The sequence below is a fragment of the Cuculus canorus genome, chromosome 2, assembly GCF_017976375.1.
Source record: "Cuculus canorus isolate bCucCan1 chromosome 2, bCucCan1.pri, whole genome shotgun sequence".
Lineage (NCBI taxonomy): Eukaryota > Metazoa > Chordata > Aves > Cuculiformes > Cuculidae > Cuculus > Cuculus canorus.
Window position 1 is genome coordinate 34,537,900 of NC_071402.1, and position 11,963 is coordinate 34,549,862.

Consider the following 11,963-nt stretch of genomic DNA (forward strand, 5'->3'; position numbering starts at 1 on the left):
AACTTCGTTGGTCTTCTCTGGACATGTTCCAGAGCCTCAACATCCTTCTTGTGGTGAGGGGCCCAGAAATTAATTCGAGGTGCGGTCTCACCAGCGCCGAGTACAGGGGCAGAATCACTCCCCTGGACCTGCTGGTCACACCGTTTCTGATACAAGCCAAGAAGCCATTGGCCTTCTTGGCCACCTGGGCACACTGCTGGCTCATGTTCAGTCGGCTGTCAACCAACACCCCCAGGTCCTTCTCCTCCAGGCAGCTTTCTAGCCACTCTTCCCCAGTGTGTAGCTGCATAGGGTTGTTGTGCCCCAAACACAGGACCCGGCATTTGGCCCTGTTGACCCTTATGCCATTAACGTCTATGGTGGGGCAGGACATCCCTGTGGGACATTGCCATGTGGGTTGTTGTGCGTGGGGGTCAGCGCTGTGCGGGACATCCCCGTACAGGACGTGACACGTCTGCGGGAGACGTGTCTGCGTGGGTCACCGCTGAGAGACATCACTGTGGGGACATCCCCGGGGGTCGCCGCCACGCAGACCGCACGCGGCAGCGCAGGGCCCGAGGCGGCCGGGCGGTGCTGCCCTCGGAGCCGGGAGGGCCGGGCAGCGCCGCGCCCACCCCGCCCCGCGCGGCCCGAGCTGGGCGCGCAGCCGGGTCCCGCTGGGGCGGCGCGGGGATGGGCGGCGCGGTGGGAGCGCTGTGGCTGGGGCTGCTGTGGGCCGGCAGCGGGGCGGCGGGCAGCTGCAGGGGAAGGTGCTGCGAGGGCCGGGATGCGGCGTGTGTCGGCGAAGGATGGATGGAGGGAGGAGGCTATGGGACCTGCTATTGCGACGGAGGATGCCGGCGAGCCGGGGACTGCTGCCGCGACCACGGCCAGGCGTGCCCGGGTAGGTGCCCCGAGCGAGCCGGAGCGGGGCCCCTCGGCACCTCCGTCCCGTTCTCCAGGTGCTCCTCGCCTGCTGGTGCTTGGAGGGCTGGAGGTTCCCCTGGGGTTTGGAGGTGGGGTGTGGGGTCTCAGCTGTGAGGGGGCTCTGCAGGGACAAATTCCTCCCCGGCATCACCAGCCTCCCCCGTATCCTACACCTGTGTCGGGGCAGTCCCTGATTTCAGTACACGATGAGGGGTGATGTGCTTGAGAGCAGCCCCGTGGAGAAGGATTTGGGGGTGCTGGTCGATGAGAAGCTCCATATGAGCCGGCAGTGTGCGCTCACAGCCCAGAAAGCCAACCATATCCTGGGCTGCATCAGGAGAAGCGTGGCCAGAAGGGTGAGGGAGGGGATTCTGCCCCTCTATTCCTCTCTTGTGAGACCTCATCGGGAGTAGTATGTCCAGTTCTGGAATCCTCAACATAAGAAGGATATGGAACTGTTGGAATGGGTCCAAAGGAGGGCTACAAAGAGGGCTGGAGCACCTCCCATATGAGGACAGTCTGAGAGAGTTTGGCTTGTTCAGCCTAGAGAAGAGAAGGCTCTGAGGAGATCTTACGGCGACCTTCCAGTACCTGAAGGGGCTACAGGAAAGCTGGAGAGGGGCTGTTTACAAAGGCTTGTAGTGATAGGACTAGAGGGGATGGGTATAAACTGGAGAGGGGCAGATTTAGACATAAGGAGGAAATTCTTCACTATGAGGATGGTGGATCACTGGCAGAGGTTGCCCAGGGAAGTTGTGGCTGCCCCGTCCCTGGAGGTGTTCAAGGCCAGGCTGGATGGGGTGTTGGGCAGCCTGATTTAGTGGAATGTCCCTGCTTATGGCAGGGGGGTGGAACTAGATGATCTTTAAGGTCCTTTCCAACCCTAACTATTCTATGATTCTGTGATTCTGTAATTTTGTGATTCTATGATTCTTATCACCATCCTCCCCAATATCAGCACGATTGGGGCAGAGGCATGAGCAGGGACCAGGCTGGGGTCCCTGCTGTATGGGAGCAGCAGGAGGCACCAATGTGGGACGATATTTTCCCACCCCAGGCATTTGCTAGGTTTCTGGATCAGCTGCATTACAGTGCTTGGAGTTTGCCCGTCTGAAGTTATTTTCCCTCTAAAATGTGATATTACCTACTTTTCACTCATGCTTATCCAAAATACACATTGATTGCAGTCGGGATGTAGGATTACAGAGACAACAGGTAGTTGCGTTTAGCACCGTCTGTGTCTCGGAGCTTATTTCTCATGTCTTGCTAAACAAATATTAGATAATTGGGGAAAGTTGCACAGTTCTACCAAACTGGACTCAAGAGCCTTGTAGGTATTTGCACACCCTCTTTCCGTGGTATTTCTGCCTTTCACAGTCTTCACAATTTGTCCTCCCTCCATCTGCAGAGGGACACTGCTCTTGCTTTACAGGTGCAGCACTAGTACTCAGTGAGCCTAACATCTCTTCCCAGCTGGCTGCCACACCAGCCTACAGCCAAAAAGTCATGAGTCTCCCCTTCACAGTCCTGCTAATTAGGGTGTATTTAGCAATCTCAGTGCTGTGCTGACATAGCCACATAGCTTCAGGACCCAAGTTGGCTTGCGCCTGCCTCGTTTGGGGAGGGAGAGTATGACTGTCAGTGTAGACCCATCCTAGGTGATGTTAAAGCTGCACAAAAATGCTCAGTAGAGCAGAATTCTGACTCCACCTCTCCAGTCCAGAGAACATGGGCTGTTCTCTCACTGCTAAATAATATTTCCAGAATAATAGAGGGGAAAAAAATGCATGACAAGGTCTGGCAGAAGGTAGTAACTTTCTTTAAAATTAGTATATTTTTAACATATTCATATTTCCTTCAGGAAAATCAGTAGGGGGAGAACTGACAAGATGCTTGCTTGTTATATCGTCATAGCATATTACACCTTTTCAGTAAATCAAATGGCATTTAATAGTCAAGTATAACAGGAGAGGGTTAATGACGGTGTGTAGTGCTAGCATTAAAATGGAGATGTAGTCTGATCAAAATTTCTATGTTCAAAAAAAAGCTCAAACTTGTGCTTAAAAAGTGTTAGGTTAGACACTTCTCTCACTATAACTTCGGGTACCTGATGTTATTGTTACTGAGATAGCATCTTTTGTCTCAAGCTCAGTGATTGCCTTGAAAGTCATGATGTTTGTGCTGCGTCTGTCCTGTATCCTACGTGGACAGCGGGTACTTTAGATCCGGGCAGAAAGATGGAGACTGAGTGACGTGTCTCTGTGTCTCCTGCACCAGAGTCAGAATTTGATAATCTTTGGAATTTGACAGTTTTTGGTGGCCCAGTTCTGGGACTTAAACTCTGTTTCTGTTTCCTGTATTTCTTGTTTCTGGATGGTTTGACTCCCTGCACTGTCTTTCTGCATGGCTGTGCAGGCACCAATGCTAGTACAAGCAAAGGGAGCAGAATGCTTTGCATGGGTGTAGCATGGGAGGATAGAACTTTGGCAGCCTGGCAAGATAGTCCTGTAACTCATATATCTGCAGAGTACAAAACTGATCACAGGAAGTCATTCTTTTGAAGGCAAATAATCATATATACTTTCCATTGCAAGTTATGTTTTGTATAAACAGAAATTCCAAATAGTTCCAGTGGGATTTTGTATCAACTTAGAGAATTATGGCCAGAAAATCTAAAGTCATTTTTCTTCCTGTCGGGTGCTGAGGTCTCACCATTGAGCGTTTCTAAATTCTGCCCATGTGTTTAATGACATCAGGGGTGCTTATTGGCATGATTCATTCCAAAATACTGTTTTGAATGTAGAGTTCGAAAATTTAAAATAGAGATGTGAAGAAAGTTGACCAAGGATTCTTGTGCTACAACTTGTTTGTCAGCCAGTTGTGATTTCAGCACGTAACTGAAATGATATCTCATCCTACTTCAAATATTTAAAGGATGAATTATTTGAGAAAAGTGCCTACATCCTCAAGTATATGTAATCAAGAAATGTGTTAGGAATAATACAAAATCAATACTCCAAAATAATAGAAACCACTGAAAGGAGGGGCATCCTAAATCTGCCAGTGCCTTGGTTAATATCTGTCATGCCTAAAAATTGTAGCAGGTCTGGAACTTTATAAATAGGTGGCTCAGCAGAAGTCTGTGAGCTGCTGAACCTGAATTCAAGGGTTTTTAAATAATTTCCTTACAGGTCTTTTAAAATACAATTCTTATAGTTCTAAAGATGAAGAAAGAATATTTTTTTGTACATAGAGAGCATTTAAAATAGAAACTACTGTACAATGGAAAAGCCTGAAAAAGGAATGACCTCAGCATTTGAATGGCAGTGGTTATTCTGAGAAAATCCACAGATCCTTATACATTACAACATATGTTGTGTGGTGATTCAGTGAAGGTACTGTAATCCTCTTTTCTCCAGAGATGGGAAAAAATTAAATAGAATGTGACTCAGAAAAAAATCTGTGATTCACAGTGCTGTAAATAGAGGCGGGGGCATGACCACTCAGGCTGTGTTTCATAGGATAGCAGTGTAATTTTTCTGTGTTGTTTTTTTTTTTTTTGTTAACTTCCAAGTGTCTCATTAACTTCCACGTTGTGGTAGGTACCTGAGCACAATTCTTGTCCTTCAAGTTCTTTTGACCTGGATCCTTCTCTCATTGAAATGAATCATCATTTACCATCATTATGTTTACTCAGCTGGACAGTTGTGACATAGACTGAGACCATAAAGGTGTAGTGATGGGTCCCTGATAATCCTTTTTGTATTTCAAGAGATGGCATAATTCCTTTTATGTTAGCTCTGTGATCTGTTGTCTGTCATACTAGGACATTTGACATCTTTCCAATGAGGCACAAAACTGATGTACTGTCCCTTAATAGTTGCTGGGTAGTGACAGCAAGAGCGACTTTATCCACTGGCTAAATTCCATTCTAGCAACCCAATATTCTTATTATTCTACTTGACTAAGGCAATTCATACTTCTTGTTCTAAATCTTGATGACCATAAAATTGCCATGTATTGATGCAGATGTCCAATATTTCACTGTCAGCCTGGTTTAATTCTAGAAAGATGTGAAGTCATTGCTTTATTTGTTATGCAGCTATTCAGTCCCTTTGGGAGTTTTCTGCATTGAAAATGTGATATTAGACTTAATGTTGTCTGCATATCAAGGTGCTAATCTGGGATAAAAATTCTTACTTCTGCAGGTCATTTATACAACCAGCTTGGAAGAGAGTCAACAGTTAAGGAAACTAGGCTAGATAACAATGTCCTTTTGGTACTGTAGGTAGAATTCAGACGTGCAATCAAGCATCGAAGTCTGTGTTTGTACTGTTAAAGGAGGAGGGGGGAGGCAGGGACTGTTTGCTTGCTCTGTGGCCAGGTGGTAAAGACTTTGATGTCCATACTACCTTTAGCACTTGTCCTGGCTGTCCCATGGCTGGGGGTCTAAGACATTTTTGCTACCGCTGCTTTTCTTTTTTCTAGTTCAAAATTCTTCAAGCAAATGTTTGAGAGTTGTGCTGTGACATGTTAGAGTGTGCCTTCACTGCCACAGAGACTGTCATGTCCCTCAAGGTACTGGGAAGTGTCTGAGGGCAGTGCCTGGTGGTGCAGTGGCAAATATCTCAATATGGCAAAGGGACCCATTTGCTTTTCCTGTGCTATTTTCCAGTGCTGTTCTAGAGATCGTAGCCAGGAACTGTCTGCAAAGTGTTTACCAGTAAGTAGAAGAACATGATGGAGAATGTTGAATGGTTAAGCAGGATGGACAACTGGTGGCCCAATGCCCAGAGTTCTCTGTGGGTCTGTTTCATCTGAGTTCCTTAGGGCATGGGGTGCAGCATCCTCGACCACTCGTACACCTGGCACTGTTGGGCCACTCAAAATTGGGTGTTTGGTCAGAAAGGGGGTACAGAGAGAGAAAAGAGAGAATTGTAATAGTGCAGTAAGGACATCTGCCAGGTAGCCTCTGTCAGGTGGTTTACCTGTTTTATGATATCTCTAGTACTGCAAGAAATTAGAAATGTAGTGACAGAGCTAACCCTGCAATTTCTGTGTCTTATGAAAAGAGTCACAAACACCAAAGAGGTTATCATGTTTTACCTTTTCTTCCCAATGTCTTGTACTGGCAGAATCCCAGAGAGATTCAACACTGCAACACTGATACAAGTACGTAACCGGTGGTTAAGCTGTAAAGCTTCATGCGGATTTAAATTGTAGTCAGGAAATACAGAAAAAAAAGATCGAAAACATGTGATGTGTTCCATTACAAGCTAATGGGAAACAGCACACATGGGGAAGGAAGAAGTTTCATTGAACTAGATAATAAGAAGCATGACCAAAACCAAATCAGAATTTAAAATATCTCAACCTTTGATTATAACATATATTTTGTACCATTTTCTTAAGTATCATATTGAGAAACTGTCTTTATAAAGGAATGGAAAAGCAAGGTAAAATGTGATGCACACTACATGGAAAATAATTTTAAGCCTATTTGCAATGTGCAATGAAAACAAGTCTTTGACGAATTGGGGAATTTCCATATCAATAAGAAACTCTAATATTAACATAGGCATATTTACATTTTTAAAATCCATTATGTCCTAGTATTTTGATTGCAACTTTATTGAACAAGCAAGCCTATCAGACTATAAAAAACAGCTGATGAAAGCAGCACGGACTTGTACAGTCCCGCAGTGTTTTGACTGCTTGTCTCATTTCACAGTTAAGGAAAGCTGCAGCAGCAAACTGTGCACACTGCTGCTGGCGTCCAGGCATTCCCGCTGGATACACACACACTCTGACAAAAGGGGAAGTGGACCAGAGTAATGTGGCTGCCCAGCCTGGAGCACCTACCAGGTGGTATCCAGGAGAAGAAACCACTGGGAATGAACCACTTTTCAGATTATATGTCCTTGTAGGCCACAGGTGGAGGACTACTTGTGTAGGGAAATCAGTGCTTATCCTCAGAGGATTCTTCCTTTCTTCCTTTTGATGGAGGCTCATGTGTGAGACATTTTTCTTAGCTGTTCTTTCACTGCTCTGCCTGCCAAGGCTGTGTAGACTTGAAGTTCCTTGTCAGAGGGGTTGCATTTGTTCTGTCAGTAGGCAACCAGAGATCATCTTCATCCAGCCCCTAAGGGGTCAGCACTCAATATATTTTTGAAGAGCTGTAGTGTTTATTTTGGCTACTAAAAGTGAAGTTGTTAGGCCACACAGTTTTCAAAACCTGGTTCTTGATATTCCTGGAGATGAGGCTAAGAAAAGTTCAGTTTGGAAAGATGTGAAACAGCTGTATTTTTTTTTACTGTTGTATACTATGTTAATAGATAAATAAAACGAAACCTTGCGTGTTATGTAGCTTCTTATTCAGGAATAATGTGTCCATTGCCTGTTTCTGCATTCTGGGAATTGGACTGCAAAACCTTTTCTCTCAGAGTAGATTATTTGTGTGTTAACACAAAGCTACTGCTTTGCCAGGATATAAATGAGAAACACAAGAAAAAGGAGAATTTTACATCAGAAAAATTGTGTCTCATGCTTAATATAGAGAACTACAAGAAGCATGCCATGATTATTAGATGCACTGCAAATAAAATAAGTAAATGGCTAGTGAATAACAGGTAGGACAGATCTGAGCATTTCTGAGTCTCAAGACAATACTGAAACTAAGAGATGCTTAGTCTATCATTTGTCTCTCTTCTGGGAAGGTTACAAAAAGTGACAAACGTGAAATAATAACTCATTCTCTACATAATATGATGATTCAGTTTTTTTCTAAAGTACCTGCATGTTATTTAATCAAAGAGGTGTCAAAGGCCATAAACTGGGTGAGAAAGTTTCCACAGGTGCCAGAAAAATACCAGAGATTACAAAACAAAGCATATTTGGTTTTTTTCTTCATCTGAGTGAAGCTCACATAATATATAAGAATTTAACAGATGAAGAGAGAAGGTTTTTGTAGTCTTGGTAGTCTTCTCTGGCTGTTAGGCTGGGTTAGGAGAGCCCCAAGGTACAAGTCTATGTACTATTGATGGGGGAAATGCAGTTTCTTAGGATTCAAAGTTTGCTTACAAAATAATGGCACTTACTCCGTAATATTTTGGAAGTTTGTGATCCATGAGTACTAAAATGCAAATATCCAGTGGACTATTTCATAGTTGAGAATGAGCAAAATAGGGTCTTAAAATCACAGTTTAACACATTTTATTTAGTACATTTAAATATCTGCATTGTTGTAAAGCTCTAACTATATCAAGTAGATATACAGACACAGCAACACAAATCTACATGCATCCCTGCATTTTTTTCTGAGACTAAACAAAACCAAAATTGTCTTCGAAAATTGTCTTTGCAGCAAGGACCGTGGCACAGGATGCCCTGTGTTAAACAACAGGACAACAAAGCTGTGGCAATGGAACTTATTTCAGCATTGAGCACAAAGGGTTAGAAATCAATCTGAGAGGAATCGAGCACTGGAAGGTTTCCTGAATTCTGCTTCGTGTTCTAGCCTTTAAACAAAATCTGGTGGTGTAGGAACTACGAAGGTAGGTCAGACCACTCACTGGTCTAGGTAATCCGTGAGCTGGACTTCTTCGAGGCTAATGCTGTATCCTACAGCTGTAGTGAAGAGTTTCCATGAGGAGCTTTCTTGCTGGACAAGGGATGGAATGAGGAGACAAGCACTACAGGCAGGTTTGAATGTTAAATTTGAAGATGCAAACTCCTAGAAGAGGATTAAAACCTTATAAACGAAAATACGTAAGAAAGAAAAGAAGTCTTATTACTCAAGCTTCTGAGAGTAATTAGGATAAAACAGAAATCTTGCCTACTAGTAATGTTTTAATACTATATTGCAGCTGTTCCATGTGTTGTGGGGGAGTGGAGTCACTGGAGTGGCTGTGCAGAACAATGTCAACCTGATCTGCGGATACGTAGGCGCTATGTACAACAGGAACCTAAAAACGGTGGGGAACCTTGTCCTGCTCTAGAGGAGAAGGCTGGCTGCCTGGAATACCTTACTTACCAGGGAAAGGATTGCGGCCATGAACACGGTACTCTCTCTTTACTTTATTTGTAGCTCATCAAACTTCCATAAATTCTACTGACGCCAATGAACAGGAAAAAAACCTCCATGTATCTGCAGCTAGCTGGTTAAAAATGCAATTTAAAACCTTACTTTCTACTGTCCTACTGTTCTTTATTCTAATCATGTATTTTTTCCTACCTAGGCTTCTTCTAGTTTCTATTAAGTAAACAACTAAGCTGCATGTATTCTTTCAGTTTCTTGATTTAAGCCCTTCAGTAAGTATCAAATTATCTCTGTGCAGTTATAACACAAATTCAGTAGGAAACTGGCAACAGAGCTCCTTGTAGGGTTCCAGCACATGCTGTTTCCTCACAGACTAGACTGCGTGCGTTTCTGGATTTAAGAGTATTTCGTCTGAGTAAGAAGGGAGTTTAGCTGCAGGGAATGGTGTTGAGGTCTGATGTTGCTCACATTTTACCACTTTTTCAATAAAGTCAGTCAGCATCACCATCACCGTCCACAAGCTCCTGATTAATTCACCCACTGTTAAGAGTAATCACAATATGACTCAATTGTGTATTGCTGCCTTATCGTAACTGTTTTCTTCCTCAGTCCCTGCTTTCATAACTACCTCTGAGTATGGTAAAGAAAGAAAACGACGAGCAGCATCTTTTCTCTGGCCTTCAGACAAAGAAGAAGCTGGGTAATCTACTTAACATATGCATTTGGGTCATCTTGTTCAATAGAAAATAGTTGGCTACAGAGAAAACTGTAATAAAATCTGCAATAATTACACAATAAGCTATAGCTCATATTGTTTTTCTCTCCTTCATTTGCATGTTCTACATGTTGTTCTTTACTTGCTAATTGTCCTGAACTAGACACTGGGGTCATGGCAAATGTGAGGCTACTGCTTTTGAAAGCAAACATTAAATAATGCCAACAAGAAGCTGAATGTATCTGTAAGTGTAAATCTGAGGAATTAGATGTAGGTCTCCAAACAAACAAAGTGGGCTGAATGTGATCAATCTCAAGATACAAGAAATAAAAAATTTTGTTTGGTAGAAATGGTTAAGAAGTTTAAATTAGACAATTACTGGGTCTGTAATGTTCATAATGCCTTACACTACTTTACCCAGAACAATAAATCCTGTCAGTATTCCTAAAGCATCTTCGCCGTTTTCTCTTTTAGGACCATAGAAGAAATAACATGGGTTACCGAGATCTGATTTTCAATGTAATTTAATAATACAGAATGCAACCAGAAAGTGAGACTATACATAAAGTATTAGAGTGGGGCATGAAATGAGAAATAGTTTGTGTAACGCCTTTAATAATCCATTAATTAGGGTCAGAAACAGACTCATTAACAGTGATGATTTCTAACTTGCATTTGACAAATACTATCTGTAAGATATGTAAGTACATTTAAAATGTACATCTAGCTTGTGCTTTACCTTTCATAACTAATATAGTACTTTTTCTTTTGAGCAGGTATTGTGTGGAATTTAAAACAGAAACACTTTCACACCACTGTGCTTTGGAGACTCGGCCATATGCTCGATGGATGCAGTACCTACGAGAAGGACATACTGTGTGTGTAACTTGCCAACCTCCAGCTATGAATACTGACACACACCGCTGTTCTGGAGATGGCCATAATGCAGATGGGTAAAGAAAGCCATTTTTTGTTAAGACTTCTCAAAATCTCATTAAAAGCTGCATTTCTTATAACTAAAAACCAGAACAGCTTGTATCACTTGTAAAGCTCAGATTTACCCTTTCCATTCTCACAGAATTTTTTTCCTTTTTTTTTTTTTAAAAAAAACCCCAACTAGATAAAATTGGGAAATAACTTCAATAAACGAGTTCAGTGCTTTGAATACTTTGACTTTGTGAAGGGATGATGCAACCTCTGTAGTGCAAGAGGTCTTTTTACAGCTACAGGCAACTTTTACTTAAAAAAGGCATTTCCTGCCGTATCCCAAATCTGAGGTTCAGGTTTAACACCATTGTTAAAACCTATACATCTGGTTTCTAGAACAGCAATTTTGAAAGTAGACATTTAATATGCAAAACAGATTTTTAATTAATCTATACATTTATTAATACGCATTCAACTTAATATCTGTACAACCAGCTACTCAGTCCACCATCCTGCATACTATACTAGGGAATATAGTGACTGCTCCAGAACGCGTTTTAAGAACTAGATGAGCTAATTAAAGTCTTCCATTATTACAGAAGTCTAATCTTCTGAGATGTTTATAGCACAGACTAGTAACATGAAATACACAGTTTTCAGTGATCTAATTCCTTGTTTATTGTCACATTTCAGAAGTAGAATCTTACACTGGGAAGCAGTTGGCAACTCTCAGTGCCAAGGAACTTGGAAGAAGATTCGGCAACTGGAACACTGTTCATGTCCCCTGGTGCATAGCTTTATTTTTACGTAAAAGTTTAAAAAAACTCTTTAAAACAGCAACAACAAAAAGATTAAGAAAATTAACACAAATGGCAAGAAACTTATCTTTCTGCTGCATTTTTCTGGAGCCTTAAACTTTAAAGGAGTCAGAACTTTGGAAGAAGGATTTCAGAAAGCTTTCTCTGCCTTAATACAAAATGCTAAGACTGAATTTTGTAGAACACTAGAAGCATGTTTCCATGTTTCTCTCTTATAATTAAAGAGCTTATGTTTCTAACTGTAGTAGCTGATTTTCTTAAAGTTCTTGTTCTTTGCTGACCAGTCTTGTTTACAGGCATTGCTCCTACTCAACAGCAAGCCAGCCAAACATTCTGAAGTCTGAGAATAGTCACGGCATTAGTTAAATAGCTGGGGTGAATTAAAATGAAAATTTGAGAGCTAAAACTGGATTTCAGTTTAGATCCTTTTCCCCCCCTCTCAGTATCATCTAGACAGTTGTTTATACTACAAGTGGATAAGTATTCTTCCTCTACCTGGTAGTTTTTCATCTTCAGCCACCTCCATAAAAATATATGACTAGCCAGTGTTTTTAAGGAA

At 42.3% G+C, this 11,963-nt stretch overlaps 1 protein-coding gene across 1 annotated transcript; it reads left to right on the forward strand.

The window, feature by feature from the left end:
• Nucleotides 1-583: 583 nt before the first annotated feature.
• SBSPON (somatomedin B and thrombospondin type 1 domain containing) lies at nucleotides 584-11,795 on the forward strand. The gene is made up of 5 exons (XM_054059971.1): nucleotides 584-883; nucleotides 8,772-8,966; nucleotides 9,554-9,644; nucleotides 10,436-10,612; nucleotides 11,280-11,795. Exons 1-5 carry the CDS (start codon nucleotides 673-675, stop codon nucleotides 11,395-11,397), a joined length of 792 nt encoding a protein of 263 aa, XP_053915946.1. The 5' UTR covers nucleotides 584-672; the 3' UTR covers nucleotides 11,398-11,795.
• Nucleotides 11,796-11,963: the final 168 nt, after the last annotated feature.

Bases quoted from the DNA above. Each gene is read 5' to 3' on its own strand.
- SBSPON (XM_054059971.1), top strand. From the start codon at position 673: ATGGGCGGCGCGGTGGGAGCGCTGTGGCTGGGGCTGCTGTGGGCCGGC. The intron at 9,645-10,435 runs GTAATCTACTTA...TCTTTTGAGCAG, and splicing joins TCAGACAAAGAAGAAGCTGG to GTATTGTGTGGAATTTAAAA. The intron at 10,613-11,279 runs GTAAAGAAAGCC...GTCACATTTCAG, and splicing joins GATGGCCATAATGCAGATGG to AAGTAGAATCTTACACTGGG.